This window comes from Amphiura filiformis, chromosome 6, assembly GCF_039555335.1.
Source record: "Amphiura filiformis chromosome 6, Afil_fr2py, whole genome shotgun sequence".
NCBI lineage: Eukaryota > Metazoa > Echinodermata > Ophiuroidea > Amphilepidida > Amphiuridae > Amphiura > Amphiura filiformis.
In genome coordinates, this window is record NC_092633.1 from 60340788 (window position 1) to 60360259 (window position 19472).

The 19472-nt window shown below is 36.3% G+C and overlaps 1 protein-coding gene across 1 annotated transcript; it reads left to right on the top strand.

Moving 5' to 3' along the window:
- The first annotated feature begins 305 nt into the window (after positions 1–305).
- On the top strand, positions 306–8924 carry LOC140155745 (vesicle transport protein GOT1B-like). Its single transcript, XM_072178694.1, has 5 exons — positions 306–430; positions 3045–3136; positions 3892–4070; positions 6614–6695; positions 8151–8924. Exons 1-5 carry the CDS (start codon positions 406–408, stop codon positions 8187–8189), a joined length of 417 nt encoding a protein of 138 aa, XP_072034795.1. The 5' UTR covers positions 306–405; the 3' UTR covers positions 8190–8924.
- Positions 8925–19472: the final 10548 nt, after the last annotated feature.

A 19472-nucleotide genomic window follows, 5' to 3' on the forward strand; every position in this document is an offset into this window, starting at 1 on the left:
AGGAGGGGGGGGGCAATTTTGTGAAAAGTGGACTTTCTTCCCCAAATTTGGACCTTTTTGACCAAAAAATGTAAAAAAAACCTGCTTTTTTTGCTCGCTATGCTCGCAAGTTCTGAAATTTTGGGACTTTTTGTATACTTTTGCAAATTTGGGGAGGTGCGGTCGCACCCCCCGCACCCCCCCCTGCGTACGGGCCTGCTCATGACCCAGAAAAAATACTGTGCAAACGTTGCTTTCAGCATAGATTTTAAATAAGATGAGGACCCTCAGGCTGAGGACCCTGTCTGGTTCAGTGGCATAGCGCCATCTGTAATTTGAAAGTGACGTGGATCTGAAAACGTAAACACGGATTTTGTGTACTGGTAGCTCGAAAATTGAAGAAAATAGCCATCGTCCAGCAGAAATATGATTGAAATATCAGATTTTCAAAGTAAGATATAGTTCAGTTTCTTATCAAATTCAAAGTGAGCGTTTAAAAACTATTTTAAACGTGCTTCTCCTCATTTTGATGTGGGCTTTGTGATTTTGCTCAGCATTGTCTTCAAAATTCGGAAGCTTGGCAGCTAGTTGTACACACCCAAAACCAAAGCAGCTTATAAATATTAATCTAATTATAAATACACTGCCTTGCTTCCAGGTATCTATGTTCCAATTATATACCTCACCCAAAACAATTATACTCGTACATGTAAGTTATGTTTAGGTATGCCAGGCAAACCAATAGTTAACACATTTGCTAGTCAGCGAAATTCGCCCAGACCGGCGGCGGGGACCAAATTTCAATTTTTTTCAAGAACAGGTCGGTCAAGGAAACCTACATAAATATGTTTTCTATACTTCACTTGACCCAAATATATGATTTTTTATGGTGATGAGACACTCACACATGGATTTTTAGAGGGATTTTGATAGAAGTTCCATTAAAAAAAGCTGCTATCATCATGAGACTAGGATCTAGAAACACCCCCGTAATGCTGTTTTGGGGAATTTTGCTAGCAGAATCTTTTTGATGAAAGTCGATCTTTTTTGCCACGGAAAGTGCTATGACAAAAAGGTTTTCAGTTTTGGCTTTCTTTACTCAAGGGCTTTAATTTGATATATATAAAATGATGCAGTTTGATGGCAAATTTAAATTCACCTGGCATACCTATTATGTTCATTTTACAGCACTACACTGTCTACAGTAAAGGTAAATTACTATTTTTTGGCCAAATTGGATTGGAACACTGAACGCGTCTAGTGCTCCGCGATAACACATGCGCACATAGCGTGGTACAGAAGAAAGCATACACACGTCCTGGGACACTATATCTGGTTCCATACAGCAATACGCAGTATTGCTGTCTGGTAAGCAGGTATGCAATTGAGACGTTATGAATTGAGACGCCGGAGCCGGTCAAACACAGAGGACTAGCCTACATCCCGTATCCTACTATCACTCAAACAAGCAAATCTCTTCACGAATTCACTCACCTTGCGATCCTACATCATCAGTTGAAACAAACATCTAAGTTTCCAAAAACAACTTTGTCATTCCTCAAAACTACAAGTAACTTCATTAATAAAAATTGAAATCATACTATTACCCGTTATTGAAAATTTTGTTCGATTTATGTGAACCAAAAGAACGCACGAGTCGAGTTCAGTTTACCAAAATGGTAGCTCCTGCCTCCTGGTCACCTCAGATATGACGTCAGTATCAAGCTGCTTATTAAACGGTGGATCGGATTGGTTGAAATCAACGCCACGCTTTTTGACCTTACAGGGGTCAGAGATATGCATATTCATGTATGAAAACAGCGATGCGGATATAGTATCATCACCGAGAACTGAGAATTGCGACATTTTCGATGTTTGTACCGGGAATTTCAGACACGGAGACTCGCAGAGATTTGAAAAATTCGCCCAAAGGTAACCAAAGGGTTGGGGATCGCATTTTAACTATCACTAAATGTTTCGGAATTGAGGTCGGCTAAAAAGTAGACAGTTCGGGGACTGTAATTGGTGTAGATGTCACATTTTGAACAGTGAGCGATAAGTGACCAATTTCATGCTCAGCACAAGTGACTATCTTTACACAGGGTACTGGGACACATGTCTTACATTGCATACACGATTACACGCTTAGTATGCTACATGGACGCAATGCGCATGTTCCAGTTTGGCCAAAAAATACTTAACTTGTCTTAATTTACCTGCATGCAGTGCATGGACATTTTTTATTTTTTGCAGGCCATCTTGAATCTTCAATCTTGTCAAACAAAGTTGAATCAGTGTTAAAAATATGCCTCAAAAAGCCTGCAACTCTGAAAAGTTACGCGTGTTGATGTTACAAAGCTAAAACTAGCGTGCTGTCACAAATAATACGAAAAAGGGTTATCATTTGAATTTTGTCTTTAAAATTGCTTTTATTCATCGTAACAATAATACTAATAAAGGAAACCTAGATTATTTATGAGAAAATAAACGTAAAATATTAAAAATTGAATATTGTCAGGTTGTGATTAATAATTAAATAAACATTAACCGCACGTTAGCGGCACATGTTCAGTTGTAAACAAATCAATCAGGACTTCCCCAGGCCATCAAACGGCGATCGTTCGGAAAGCATGCAAAAAGTGAACGATTTCCTGACGTTGCATTTACAAATATTGCAGAATTTACTTCAATTCTTAGCAGGTGGGTCAAAATTTTGGGGCTTTTATTATCATAAAAATATAAAAGAATAAAATTTCTTATTTTTATCATCAATTAATGATAAAATTTCAAGTTTTGCCTGCTTCCACATGCATGTGACATGGACTTAAAATACTTGATTAGCCATGTGAACTTGCGTCCAAATTTGTAAAATACGCGTCTGGACGCAATGACGCACACTAACGGGAAGCCTGTCCTACAATAGTCGGACATGATCCCTAAACCAGCCTACCCGCACTAAACCAAGCTATCTCGCATGTTCTAAATAGCTTCATTGTATTCTCTATCTTGATTCAGAATATCTTTTCATGTAACATTGTTCTCTATTTTACTCTATTGCTTTCCAGAAATTGGTGTGGGTTTAACAGGGTTTGGAGTGTTTTTCCTATTTCTTGGTATTATGTTCTTTTTTGATAAAGGACTTCTTGCTATAGGAAACGTGAGTATCAGTTGAATGAATGCATGCAAATTGTAAAATTATAAAAAATGTTTTAAAACCAAACACTCATTTAACATTAATATTAGTTGAGGGGGGAGGTGCTCAGTACTAATGACCATACACTACAGAGACATGCTGCAAACATGGGCAACATTTTCTTCATTCTGGTATATCAATGACCCCCTTTTCTAGGCCAATTTTGATATGGGTGAGTCCTTTTTGTAATTTTTTCAGAAAATACCAATTTTGCCTCACTGTTGTCAAAATTTTGGGGGAAAAGTTGTAAAAACTAAGAGAATTTTGATATAAAATTGGATCGATTGAGCCCATGTATTTGTCTCGCTATGAGTAACATCTCATAGCGAGACCAATAAATATTGGGTGTAAAGCATCCAATTTCATCATTATACACTTGGATTCATCAAAACATAATAATGTATAATTAAATTTGGCTAAATATTTGGCCTTGGTATATCAATGGGTCCAAATTTCTTGAAAATTTGGTATATTGATGGGTCCACTTCAAATTCTCAGCATCACACCCCTTCCCAAACCAAACATAAGTTGCCTACCCTGTACCCCTGTTAAGGAGTGAAGGATAGATAACAACAGTTAACAACACAATAAAGATATTGAATGAGATGAAACCAAATTTACATGTTAAATCTTAGCTATCTTAGGCAAGTTTCTGTCAACAACTTGGTGTGTGCCGTATTGCGTAAATTAATGATTTTTTCATGTTTTCTTTTTTTCAGATTCTATTTCTTGTTGGTTTATCATTTGTGATTGGTCTAGAAAGAACATTTAAATTCTTCTTCCAACAACACAAACTTAAAGCAACAGCATTTTTTATAGGTGGAATGTTAATAGTATTGATTGGGTGGCCATTGATTGGAATGTGTGTAGAAACCTATGGGTTCTTCTTATTATTTGGGTAAGTTAATTGACAGGTTTTATATCAAGGGAGAAAGAATGACTTTATTCATTTACTAGCGGGATACCCGCGCTTCGCGCGGGTCCCCGCTAGATGAGTAAATGGGAGCGATCACTAAAACAGGAGGAATTACTGAAAAGGTAGAATCATTGAAAGGTAAATTTTATTTTTCTAAACCTGTCCCTTCTTGCATTTCCATTTTCTTTTCAGTTTCTTCTGCACGGGCCTAGTTTGTTTCCATTAAAACAAAATGCTATTTAGCTTGTGATTTTCCGTTTCCATGTTATTTATCTATCTAGGCCTAACCCCACTCCCATTATTTTCTAAATCTATCCTTTCTTATCGTTTCCTTTATAGCTTCATTTTTATTAGCTGCTTAGCTTGTGATTTCCGTTTCCTTCAGTTGTTATTTATGTTTCTTATTTTTCCTGATTAGTTTCTAATTTTAACTTCTTTTTTTTCCCTTAATTTTCCTGATTAGTTTCTTTCTTTCCCTCTTAATAGTTTGCTCCCGTTTCATTTAGTTACTGTAAGCATAACCCATATAATAGGCCTACCCGTATCTTTTTTGTCTTCTTCTTTTTTTTCTTTTTTTTAAATTCATTTATCTCCTTTCTTTCTCTTCAGTTTCTTTTGCATAGGTCTATTTTGTTCCCATGCTGCTTAGCTTGTGATTTCCGTTTCCATGTTATTCATTTATTGAGCCCCGTTTCCATGCATTATTTTATAAATCTACCATTTCTTACATTTCTCCTTTTAGTTTTGGCTTTCTTCTACGTTTTATTCCCATTTTTCATATTTCCTGCTTAGCTTGTGATTTCCGCTTGAATTTTATCTATTTAATTCTATTCTCATTATTTTAGTTTTTTACATGAGTTATTTATTTATTTATTTATCTTTCCTCTCGTATCCTCACGATTTTTTATCATCTTGGCGGGTAATCTCTTAATCGAATCCAGTACCATGCATATAATCCACAACCCGACCCATCCATAGGCCTACCTTTTCAGTTTTGTCTTCCTTTCTTTTCTCTTCTATTTCTCTGGCACGGAAAGTTGGTCTGTGCATATTATGCACCCGTGACGCAAGGCGCTGCATCACATTGCTCAGTACGCCGACGTATTAACGCCAACGCGCTGCTGCCAGTTAGTTACGGTACGCGCTACCACTGAGTTTTGACAACAAAAATCCCGGAAAAAACCCGGTTTTAACCATATTTTCACTGATTTTGAGGCCAATTCTTGGTCTTGACAGTTTTCAACCAAATAAAGTGCAATGCGTTCCCAGTATATTCCTTAATCTCCCGTATGAATTTGGCTGTAAAACTAAACGACGATTCATAGGCCTAGAATAAATAATAAAATTCACGCGACGTAGCCTTAATCTCTTGGCTGCCAACTTCGTGCAGTGGCGGAAAATGGGGTGCGAGGCTCATGAGGGGCTTAAAAGCTCGTAAGATCATTCTTAAAGTACGCGATGTTGTGCATCAAGATAGCCTGAATCATTTCTTGGCCACCTCGCAGTTGGCAGAAAACAGGGCAATGTTGCTCTCATGTATGGTTTTTAATGGAAATATTATTACGCGGTTCACACTGTCCTTATTACCCACAATGCCGCTGCATGCGATTTTGCATAGCAACACGACAGTTTTTTATGTTATTCTTTTAGATACCATCAATTTGTGCAAAAATGAACCTCAGATGGTTTAATGGCAATATGTACCCGATCAATGTACGAATAAATCAGAGCTGAAAGTGAAATCATCTCTGAGTCTATTCGCGCACAAGATTTAGCGACTTCCTTTTATTTATATAGATTGCTGGCTTCACCTTCATAGGAAGCCTTCTTTGCTTTGTCTTCTTGGGTTATATTTGACTAGTCTCAGATTCCAGTTAATCCATTCACCCCATTGGAAGACATAGCTGTAATCGTCCACACAGTGAGTGTGTATTACAAATGGGGTTACCTGAATAGGTGTCTCCATTTGCAATTTACATAGGGGGTGTTTGGATATCAACTGAAAAGGCCCAGTTTTGCCTTGGACCAAAAACAGTGGAAGTACATATTGTCAAAAACCACTGAGCTATGTGACTAAGATTTTGTATCCAGTGTTAGAGATCTACAATGTATCCAGTTTGTGTGTAATGATGTATTGGGCTGTTCCATTTGAAATCAATACAACTCCAATGGAAGACATGACCATAATATTCTACAAAGGGAGTGAGACTTTCAAATGGATGGGTTACTTCATTTGAAATCTACATCCCCTGGTAGGGAGATTAAGGTCATGTCTTCGTATGGAATGTATTTAAAACTGGAATAGACTAATTTTTGGACCAACAATTATGAACCGCATAGTTTACAATACTGAAAGGATATGGATGGTTTCTGCAGGGAATTGACTTGGTCAAGGATAATTGGACACAACTTTGTAGATAGATGCTTGTAATGGATTGCATCCTGAAACTTGGTTTTATTGAAATGCCACTTGCATTACTATTGAAATATCCAAATGAATTATATTATCTTTTTTGTTTTTTCAGTGGATTCTTACCAGTAGCAATTAATTTCTTAAGACGAGTTCCAGTGATAGGTACCTTGCTAAATTTACCTGGGATTAGCTCCGTAAGTACTTTCATTGAAATATTTACACATGTTGTGTGTTCGCTGAGCCATTCAAAGCGAGGTTTCCCACATTCAAAGTGAGGACATTTTGACAAAGCGAGGACAAAATCCAAGTCCTTGCTTTGTGACGATGTGCATTGGATAACACTCTTCTTATAGGGGTATATGCTATTATCTCAATTTGTATGCACGTTTATAGGCAAAGTGAGGAGACCTCACTTTGAATGGTTTGTCTCGTAAAAATGTCTTTGCTTTGAATACCAGGACAGACACACAATGCACATATGTGTATCACAAGTCCACGCACGTAGGGGTGTATGCATAAGTGTAAATGTAATTGATAATTACATCATACTTTGATATGAATACTACTTGTGGTATTCTGATGGACCAGTCACATGCCTGATGGTGTTAATTTTTTTGTAAGAAGTGTATCAAGCATGAAAATTTCCAGGTTTTAGCCTGAATTCAGGCTGTTTTCAGGCTATTTTCAGGCTGAATTCACGTAATTTGATTGGTTTTCCGGTGTATAATATCTCACAATAGTTGTTAGTGATATTAGTCAGGGCGCGCGCCGCCACGCAACGGCGGCACGCTTGTTGCTCCTCAATGATTGCGCGATAATGCGTTCACAGAATACACACGCATGAAAAACTAAGAACGCGATTCGGGCGGCTTAGATGTTCGTGATGGGTTCGCTCATTTAAAACAACGGGATGTCCTCACAAAAGTAACTTAATTTTTTTGTGAAAAAAGGCAGTTTTCTCGCAAAAATTACATCGTAGTGGATGCGGCTGCGCCGGCATCCACTCCTCAAAATATTGGCCAGCCCATCCATTATGACACAATATTGGATAGGCAAAAGACAAAATCCTATCATTTATTCTCTAATTATATCTCGGGAAAAGCAATTAAGCATAAGGTAAAATACCATTCTTTAGAAGGACTTACCTGATTTCAGTGAGCAAACACAAGGTTTGCTAGAAAGAAGAAATAATATGGCCCGGCCCCATTGTATGACAAAAATCATCTTGGAACATAACCTTAGATGAGGTGTGTGTTTTAGGTGTTTTTTATGTGACAGGTTATGACATACATGAAATTATTTATGCGTATTGCATGTATTTAAAATATCAAACAGATATGTGAGCAAAACAGGTGCCGCGATTAGTTGACTTCATTGACCACTAGGTGAAAAGCATGGGGTGGGTCTGTTAGTACTAAGGTTCTCTAATCTGAAAAATAACAACAGGTTGCTTGTCCAAAAGTTAATTTGCACCCTAACCCTAAACCTACCACATACTCTAATCATGACCTAACCCTAACTTTCGGACTAGCGAACCTTATATTTTCGGACTAGTGAATCATAGGACTAGTAAACCTTATGAAGCACCACCAGCTTGTCATCAAATACAACTTTAAAATCTTCCGGAATTTTATCTTTTTTTTCTACAGCTTGTAGCCCGTTTTGAAGATAGGAACCCCATGGTGTGACAGTCTGCCTGTGAGCCTCCTACCAAAACATAGATAGTATAAACTCTACTAAAGCTTACTTCATTGGATGAATGCAGGGAGTTCAAAGGTCAATGATGTTGTCAAGTCATACTTGTCATGAACAATTTGAAATACATGTGAAGATTGTGGTCAAAAGTCTGGCAGCTGCTGTACACAAAAGAGATGGACAAGATACAACCATCCGATGGATTGACATTGGACTATTCCAGTTGAAATCCATACACCTTCTATGGAAGACATTACCTTAATCTCCCACACAGGAGGTGGAGATTTCAAATGGAGTCACCCATTCAGGTGACCCCATTTGAAATCCACACTCCCTGTCTGGAAGGTTAAGGTCATGTCTTCCATAGGGGGTGTATGGAATTCAACTGGAATAGCCCATTCATCTTAGTATTCTAACAAATATGATGCTTCAAAATAAGGTTTTGCCAGCAGTGTGAAAATTGAAGTAAGAAATGCTTTGTGATTTCATGTCCCCACGATATAAGTCTACTGTGGAAGTTGTATATTAACAAGACTGCTAAGGAAATGGTCTCTTTGCAGAAGACTCCCACTGAATACTAGAGGGTTGACAACTCTAATATAGGCTTAAGTACTTCTTGTTTACAAACATTCCCAGATGGAATGATAACAAGACTATTTGGGTATGTTGTCTCTATAATGTTATTTAAAATCAAGTTGTATAGAGTTGCACTGTCTATTAAAATTCCTTTTAACATATTACATTTGGCAACAACAATAACATGATCAAGACAGGCTAAGTGTTTTAAATGTTTTAACATTTCTCAACTGGACCTGTCTTGATCATGTTAAAACATTGTGGATGCACCCAGGTAAAAGGAATTTTGATAAACCCCTGTATCTTCTTGAAGGCACTGCCAGAAATATCATCTCATTTGTATATACATTGTTGTTTTTATACATGACAGTTTGTGATACAGATAGTATTGCTATGACAGTAACATAGTCACTTCTGTATTAAATGCTTATCTTCAGTCCCTAAGCAGTGGCAGCACATAATTCTGGGGAGGGGGTATTGGGGGGATGTTTAAGGGGTGCACAATTTCTGAGAATTTGTCTAAAATTTTGTGATTTTTGCCAATAAATTTGACATTTTCAGTAATTTTGTTCATGTGAGAAACATTGAGGGGGAAATTTATTGGAGGAGGCATTGATAGGGAATTTATTGGGGGGAAATCTGAAAATGTGTGTAAAATTGTGCAAATCAGTGATTTTATTCCAGACTGGAGGGGAAAGCCCCCAGGTTATTTCAAGCAGGTGGGTCCCCCTATGGCACCGCCACTGATTGTGAGCAATCAGTAATGTTGTTGTTTTCCATTGATTTTATATAATAAGAAATACATCAATGGTTTAGGACCAGAAGGCCCTGTCTGCAATACCTACCCCATAGACATTTTGATTATCTCTGCATTCTATATTGTACACATGTATCTGACAACTGACTATTATTGCAGGTAGGGCTTCCTTACCCTAAACCCTTGACTTGTTTTGTGCATACAATGAAATGTTAGATGCTTTGTAGCAGCAAAATGTTTTGTTCTGTTAGGTACTTTGTGTGACTGCTTTTGTTGTTGAAAACATGTAATGATAATTGTTCTTTTCATGTTTTATGTTACCAGTAAGTGAACTTACATGTGTGGTTATTATGGTTTGTATGTGTGTGTTTTGAACACACATTGAGTTATACAGACAAGAGTTTCTATGGCAACAGAAATTTGATTAGAACCTGTAGATTATAGTCTGCACAATGCAGATTCAAAAATTGCACTATGAATTGCTTCCCGCAATGTTTATCATATCGTGCTCCTTTGATCTGTGCATCATGGATGAACACAGTTACCATTGCTAAGAGTGGACAATGGGGCCTGTTACTTGTATGGTAAACATTGACATTAGCAATTTTTTACATTTTATTTTTCAGAAGTGCCAATTTTTTTAATCTGTGCCTTACATCGGTTTTCGTTTCATGTTGGTAATTTCTGCATCATTTGCCATCACTGACATATATCAAATTCAAGGGAACATCCTTGCGCACATTGTGATAACCTTGGTTTTCAACATCTACCTATTTTGGCTGTGAGGTCATGTTCAAAAACTATAGCCTAAATAACAAATTCTCGATCATGAGAGGATGTACCTTCTGCGTCAGCGTACTTTTCATAGAATAACACGATCGCGCGACCTGCATGACCGAATCTTGACCTTGCCTAGCAACGACCGTGTGATTGGTCAATTCTCAAAAGCTGCGTTTGCGCCGTAAGCGGTGGTATTTGCGTAGTACGCTTGACGAAAATAACTGTGCGTACCCAAGTTGGCTCTCATGATCGAGAATTTAATATTTTGGCTATAGTATCCTCTTTATTGTGCAGAGTCTGCAGACTGTAGCTAGAATGTGTAGAATATTCTCCAAAAAGCTGATGAGACTCTATTTTTAGATTCACTTTGAGTTTTTAAGCTCTAATCGCATGATGTGTACTCCACATTATAGCTGGCGGGATGAAATATGGACCAGATTTTGAGAAACTCAACAATCTGGTAACAAATCTCATCATGCAATGAAATTCTGGTCATCCATTTATGTGGTCAGTTTAAATTGTTCAACTTCTACATTCTGATAGTGATTAATATCACATTGAGCATATTCCAGGCATCAAATTTGCTCACAGTTGGGGCTATAGTCCAAAGCTATCGAAATTTTGTAGAAATTGATGAAGCATGACATAAACGGAGCGGATCGCGATCACGACGAGTGATCACAATTGCATTTCAACTGACTGTTCAAAATAGGCAACCTTTGCTCTGAAAGATAGTTGAATATCATTGAAATTTAAACATATTCCAGTTCAATCTTACTTCGAGAAGCCAAGATTAGAATATGCTCACCGATAGCTAGAGTCCAAAGCTATCAAAATCAAGTAGAAATCGATGAAGCATGACATAAAAGAGTTGAATATCATCCAAATTTTAACATCAACAGAAAATGAGAACTCCAGCCTCAAATGTGTAACTACCATGTGCAAATTTGAAGGTAGAGTTGTCAAGCAAGTCATGTGATGATGCAACGGGGAAAACCTTGCAGCCTTAATAATGGAGTATACATTGGGCTATAATAAAGTTAATTTTTTATTACTTCCGTGGTCCTAGCTGTGCACCAAGCGTAGACGAGCGTACACACAGAAGAAATAAACAATCACGCTGATTGGCTGATCAACGCACTTGACAACAAGCCGGTTGACCCATTGGTCGTCGGCGCGGCGCGTAGTAGGCGACCTTGTCACTTCTACGCGATCGCAATTCACCAGCGCGTACCCGGACCACGGTAGTAATAAAAAATTAACTTTAGGCAAAGCAGCAGCTGCTCACCGTTAACTTGGTCAATGGTCATATCATATTAGAGAGTGACATAAATGTAGAGATATGTTATCAAACTGAAGACCTTGAAAACAACTTATTTTACTTGTTGGAATTCCATGGGGGTGTGGAATTCATCTGGAATAGATGTGTGTTGGTTTGCAATTGGAATAAGTGGTATAACGTTTTAATATAAACAGGGTTTATTATGTTGAAGGAGTGTTAAGACATTTCAGCATTAACAAGGAATTAAAAAGTGATTTATGATACGCACACATTTTATATGAAATATTGATCTTACATATGACCCAGCACAATATGGTAAATTGTCAATATAAATGCATTTAAAATGAATTTTAATGCATGCCTGAGGATTAGAACACTTTAGCCCATTATAAGCTGTATAATCCCTTTCTTGAAACTAGGGCAACTTTGAGTATGCTTACATGAAGTTAATACACAAGAATCACTCAGAAAATTGTCTAGGGATCTCACATAGTGTTTGGCTTTATTCTTTATTTATGAAGTAATTTGGATTGACTGAAATGTGATGTTATATTTGGAAATATGAGTTATGATATCAAACTGTTTATAATTGAATGCATCTTACTATAGAATTGTATTGATATCATGATTGATATTTCCCTCCAAGTTGCTCGCTTACTTGTACTGGGTCACAATGTGAGGTGTATTTATGGGTTTATCGTTTCGTTAACCTAACATTCATGTGGAAACACACTTGGGTTCTGAAAGGACAGGTATAATAATTGTAATTACTATTAGCTATATTTTATTGTATCTTGCCATGTTAACTCTCTTTAATGTCTGTACTGTATCCACCATGTCCAAATGTTATACAATAAAATTTATTTATAAAGAAGTGTTCTATGCGATGCACTTTATTTTGAAACTGGATTGTGTTGCATTCCCTTTCAAAACAGGTATGATAATTGGTTGGGACTGTTAATGAATGTAAAGTCGCAAGTTGGTAATTTTGCAAGGCATCCTGGTTGCTGTGTTGGTTTTCTTTGTTTCACATGCGGTCGTGTGTCTTTAGCTCGCCACCAAAAAAAGGTGGCGACGTTACATTTTGCCAAAGTCGACTCAAAACAAATGATGATATCTCTGTCAAGCAAGAAGTTATTGTCATGCTTGTGGTCTCATTTTATTGCTAAATAAAATGCACTTTCAACCCTGTAAAAAGAAATACTTGAACTTTTTTAATACTAACACTGTGCTTCATAGAATTCAGAATGGGCAGGGTGGCGGTGGTGGGGGATGTGGTGGTGGGGGATGTGGTACACACAAACTCTATGGGATTGGTATTTTTAGTGCGTAATCTGCTTCTGTAAAGGCTGTAAATTGGATTTGGACTCTATTTAGCATATAAAAGACTCATGGCCTTACAGCTAAACAATTCTACTAATTGTTTTTAATCATTTATGATTGGTTTAGTCTAGAAAATACAAACTTTTCCATACAAAACTACCCGTTGTCATATTAAACACTGTAGTAAGTAATGCAGATGTCTTCAAAATCTAAAAGTTACTGTAAATTTTAATTACTTTTCCTATCATAGTCAAAGTATAGATTTTCTGAAGGGAAATTTGATGAGGAATCTAAATATGGACATATTTTTTCTGTATGAGTTAGGGGGAAAATGTTTAGGTTCAAAATATGTTGAATTGTAAAAAGATCTAACATACTTTGGGACACCCTATATTCCGAGATTACCAAACAGCTGTGATTTCGGTTTCTTCCAAAGTCAGTTGGCTCTCCATATCCTCTAACCAAATGAATGTTGTTTACTTCCAGTTTATTACTGTAAGTTGGTAATAAGCAATGCATTGAGTGACCCATTTTTTATCAAAATCTTTTTTATTCCACCCTGTATAACTTGCAGGTCACCCTGTATAATGAGTTGAAATGCATATATTTAAATTGCTTATGCCTTCAGCTTTCCAAAAATGTATACTTTTGCTAGTTTAGGGTTGATGATTGTCGAGATAATCTAATTAGAAACCCGGTTGGTGTAAAAATTCATAATATTTGTCATGTAACGCTAAGGGTGGCGAGTTCAGGACACACGGCCATGCACCTGTTCAAGCCAATAGTATATCTGCATGTCCTCTGTGAATGAGGCACAATGAGCCATTCACGAAGAACATACTACTAGCTTGTACAGATGCTTGGCAAACAAAGAATATCAACTCGGCAGCCAGGATGTCTCGAAACTACCAACTTGCGACATTACACTCATTTCGTGGAGCAGGTCTGTAGCTCGCATTTTGAGATAACTTTGCCCTCTATCTATATCACTTTTACATGCCAGGCTATTGTTCTGACATCTTATGGATGTTTTTCTGTTGTAAGAGATACATAGCCTGCATAGAGTTGCAACTATTATAGTCCTGTAGACCCATTCCCCGATTATTCCTTGAAAAAGTATTATTTGCCTCACTGTAGAAACAAATACACTAATACGCAAATAAAATAATCACAAAATGACATATTTGCATTAATTCACATTTTATTAATAAGTACACAGGTGGGGAATAGTTAGTATTCATTGCTACTAATACATTCAATTTTATAGTGGTTTTTCTGACATCTCTCTTGGAACACTATCACTTACAGTCATGTTAAATGAGTATTTTGACCCATAGAATTAGGTGTAGAATTTAAATTTCAGCCTGAATCATAGGTCATATAATTGAAAGATCACCAATTTTTCTCTTAACCATTGGTTTCTATCGGACAGGAAACTAACAGAAGTTCCGGGAGCCAATGTTGAAAAGTCGGGTACCCAATTTTTTTCTTAACCAATGGTTTCTATAGGACTGGAAATCTCAAAAGTCATGGGGAAAATCTTCAAAAGTCACCCAATTGAGCTATTAAGCGTGGGTTTGGCAACCTTGTTAATAAAACAGTGAACCTGTTCAGAACTGTAATGGGCTATTCCAGTTAAAATTCTCCCTTTGGAAGGTACGACCTTATTCTTCCACACAGGGAGTGTAAATTTCAAATGGGGTTACCTGAATGGGTGAATCCAATTGAAATCTACACCCCATGTGTGGGAGACTAAGATAATGTCTTCAATATGGGGTGAATGGATATCAACTGTAATAACCCAATCATGAAATTCATAATGCCAATTATCCCACCATACAGTATGTTTTTAATTATTGCAACATACAGTATGTTTGTAATTATTGCAACAGCTATTTTGTTTAAAACTAGTTTGGTGGCACTGTTCCAATACTTGAATTATCAGCAAATCCACATATTATTGTCAATTCTAAATCATTTCCTATATCTTGATGCCATTTAGGTTGGCAAAACACCAAATTACATACAGGTTAAAATCACAACATTACAAAATTTACGGTAATAATTGCTCAACTTCTTCCTTTTAAAAAGTGCTGCAAAGTCTGAGGTAGAATTACTCATCATTTTGAAAACATGTTTTAGTGATTTAGTGAATTGTTAATTATTATTTGGTTATCAGCACTTTGGTGAGATTGCAAAACTATGCAACTATTAAAACGATAGTCTATGTTAGTTGGTCATTAATTTACCAAATAATCAATGTTAGGGTTTATCCTTCATGTAAGCCTAGCACGAGGCGACGACAAAAAACCCTGTTCTACGGACCTGACCAACTCAGATTTTAATAAACTGGGGGAAAAATTTCCTGTACAAATGAATGCCAACCTAAATTTGGAAAATTTCAGATTTTTTTTTTTTTGGTATTTCAAAATATTTAACAGATTTTGATGATTTTTAAGGTCATTTGCAACTGCTCGACCCTACTTGAAAGGTCAGTCCACCCGTAGAACAGGATTATTTTTGTCGCCTAATGTTAAGATTTCATTGAGGGATTATTCATTCATTCATATTCATCATTCATTAGACAGATGTATAATCCCTGTCTCGATAGTAGGTTAACTCTACTAGACTTACATGAAGGTAATACCAATGTTAGAAATTCTGATATTGTACAATTTTACTACACATAAGCAAGACATACTTGCAGAAAATATTTCAAAACACCAATTATTTTAAGATTTATCATAGTACAGTATCTATTTATAGAATCATTACTGAAATTCTTAACCCCATGGACACTATTGTCTTTCTTACAGTGCCCCTGATTGGTTAATTACATGATATAATCATCTGAGTAACCAATCAAAACAGAGCTCTTGGATCTCTCAGCCATTTTAATCTTGGATCCCATCAGCCCTACTGACTATTCTTACCATATATCTGATTGGCTCAATATGTGATCTAGTCCTCTTAGTAACCAATCAAAATAGTTCTTAGAGACCGATAATTCGCCTGTACTGCCCATGGGGTTAACAGTTTTCAAAGCTGCAAATGAAGTAACAACTTATCTTGGAATGCAATTATTACTTTTACTAGGTTTTTTAAAAATACCATCATTGCCTTCCGAATACCAGAAGACAAGTTCAAGAAAAAGTTTTGGTCTCCAAGAACATTATAGAAACCCTTTAGGCATAATGTTGTCTAGCAGAAGGGTTCTCAAATAAATTGCCCAAAAAGTCACAAATTTCTTGTCATTTTCTTAGTTTTATAGAAGCTCCGAAGTGGCACTTGTGCCATTATTTGAGAATCCTTGGTTTAGCAGATATTAACATATAATAAACCATGTGTACCCCAAGCAAGTATATTTGCCACAGTGTATGTAATTTTATCCTCAATGGTGTGCTAAAGAGATGAGAATGGTGGAATAATTGGGGTATTTGTGTTTTGCTCTATTTCTGTGACCGAACCCCAACTATTTGTAGATAACACATCTACACACACAAACCTTGTTTTCATCAATAGTTAAGTAGTATATCTGCATGGCATGATCAACATTTATTTGTTCACAATAAATACTAATCTATCAAAAATATTATTGATCTTTTTAAATCTAACATTTACGCTATATAGCATAGTTATACAGCACTGTCAACAAAGATCTATTGCTTACAAAAATACTCATTTTACAATTTCTTTGAAATATGGCCTAAAATTGTACTACAAGTTTAATGATATCTATAAAGGCATAAAGAGCCAGCTGCCGAGTTTTGACCGATGGGTGCTGGTCATTGAGAAGGGGGTATCATGTGTGACCTCAACGTCTCATAACACATCCTAAACAATATTTGTGAGTAAATACCCCCTGAACATGTATGACAAGTGCAATTTCCAACCGCAAACAAGTATTGACATTATTTATACCCCATTTGAGGCAAGTAAATCAGTCATTTTTTTTATATTCTAAAACCGTCCATAACAGCTGGGAAACATAAATTCAAAAGGTAGTAAACCTTATAATATATTAATACAGCATACACTTGTCTTCAAGGTGTGCAGGTGTATTTTCTTAAATTTCCTTGTTCTCAATTTGTACATCATGAAAATATACCCCTTATACGTGAATCGTGATCATGCAACCCCCCCCCCATTTTTAAATATCAAGAGAGCTAATCACACTGTCTACCCTTGTCAAACACAACTTTGTTATCATGGCATGGGTATAGCTCTTCAAAGCTCTCTGTTCTTTACTTGTTGGTCCCCGACCTATTATAATTGATTTTGTTTTGTTCCCCTGGAAATCACAAGAAACATGGAATGCTAAAAATCATTGCTTGTATAATCAGTTCAAGGACAAAATTTGGTACAAGATTTCCAAAGTCAGCTGCCATCTGATAATTTTCTAAAAATGGTCAGTTTTATTACATGCAGTTGATTCTAAGGTTTATTCAGTTTATGGAAGGTGTCAACAATGTGAAAACTGTTGCATCTCTCCCAGCTTGTCCTGAAGCTAAAGCAAATTATAGTAAAACATTTGTTTGAATGAACACAGCTGCCAACACTGTGATTGTTGGCAAACATTGTGTGCTGAATGCCACCATGTGCCCAATGCGTAAATCCAATTCACTTGTAGTAGAAAGGTTGAGTGTTTGCATTGTTTCTTGAAATATGATTGCAGTCAGATTGAGTACAGCTGTTGGCAACTTTGTTCATTCAAATGAAGTTTTTACTCAAGAATGGAACTCTAATACATGTATCATTCAAGTTTGTTTGGTTTATATAAGGCGGAAAAACTAAGAATCATAACACCGTGTATTGATATAGAATGGTGTGCACGCAGTTGGGCTCAATGCTTTCGCTAGTTGTGCGTTACGTAATGTGTGACTGGCGCATGCTTATATGAATTTACGCAACACGAGTTGGAACCTTATTGATGCGTGTAGTAACAAAAGCCGATTAATTTCCGCCATATATAAGCCGAACAAACTTATTTGGTTTATATGTGAAATGATTCTGATGAATCCATGATGTCATGAATGTGACAATTACGCAACATTTCGAACTCAAGACAAGCCAAACCAGCTATCACTTGAAAGCGTGGCAATAATGTTAGTAATGCTATTAATAACTGGTTAATAACACACCTAATGGTATAACTTTGTTTTGGCTTTTGAGAGATTTTATAAAATACATCATTTTTTGAAAATATAAATATGCAATTTTGAATACAAAGTACGCCAAGTACTACTTCCATTTGAGAAAGCTTAAAACTCTACCACAAAACTTATGTACACTATCCGCAATTTCACATATTAGTATCAATTGCTTTATCAAGTTTAGAAAATCATCTATTCATTGCAATAGTTAAGATGCAACATTTGTATATTTTATAAACATTCATACCAAGCTGCTAATAAACTTGGTAAATGTGAAAGCAATCTGAAAAAGACAAAATCAGACACTTATTAATAAATAAAGTAAGGATGAAAATACATTCATGTAATTGAATTGGTCAATCAGTAAGCAGTTGAAATTTGGAGGCCAAGGTTAATGTACCACCCATTGAATTGGAACAAAGAAGGAGCCCACAAAATACGACTGAGCTAGTATGTATGTTTATGCTTTATGTTAACTTGTTTGTTTTTGTTAGTTTGATTTCTTCTTTACCCTAGGACACTCAATCAGTTGAAAACACAATCAACCATTTGTTGCCTAGACAATCTACACAATCTGATTCATCAACAACCATCTTAAAACTGGAAGTACTGAGAATATTTCCTGACCCAAAAGCTGCTTTTTAAGGTCATAATTTGATACATAAATCAAGTGCCAACCCAGCAACTCCACCATTATTTCTACTGGCCAAAATAATAGGTATCACACTGCATGATCTACCTCCTGAGGTGGTTATTGGTTGCTGAGTGGCCCCTCTCTTCCTCCAATAACAACTCCGGAATGGAATCTTCTCCAACCGTTTACACAAACAAACTAGCCCAATAATCAAGCCTGAAAATTCTGGAATCTTCACATTTCTCTCAAACTTGGTTGAAAAGTTACAAAATTTTATAATGTTGAATTTCACAAATAGTTTTTTTCCCTCAAATGCTTGTATGTATCAAAATTTTACATTTGCTGCCTTTGGCCTGATCAAATCAAAACTTGTAACATATCTGCTTATATCTCTACTTAAGTATGGCAACCCTTTCTTTTTACAAATTGGCATTTTGCACTTAAACAGAATACTATACATGAATTAAATGGAATACTAGGAATACAAATGAGCTATTCCAGTTGAAATCCATACACCCCTGTGGAAGACATGACCTTAATCTTCCACACAGGGAGTGTGGATTTCAATTTCAATCCACCCCGGATTCCATTTGAAATCTATATCCTCTGTGTTAGAGATTAAGGTCATATCTTCAAGAGGACGTGTATGGATTTTAACTGGAATATCTTAATATAGAGCCTTTAGTTGACTCGTAATATTCTTAAGTACAATGTACGTGAAAATAACTACTTGCAGACATTAGTTTTAACCAATGATAACACTTGCAGTGT

Excerpts from the sequence above, each read along its gene's own strand:
- LOC140155745 (XM_072178694.1), top strand. The coding sequence starts at position 406 with ATGATTGAAATATCAGATTTTCAAA. Across the intron at positions 431-3,044 it reads TGAAATATCAGATTTTCAAA|AAATTGGTGTGGGTTTAACA; the intron begins GTAAGATATAGT and ends ATTGCTTTCCAG. Across the intron at positions 4,071-6,613 it reads GGGTTCTTCTTATTATTTGG|TGGATTCTTACCAGTAGCAA; the intron begins GTAAGTTAATTG and ends TTGTTTTTTCAG.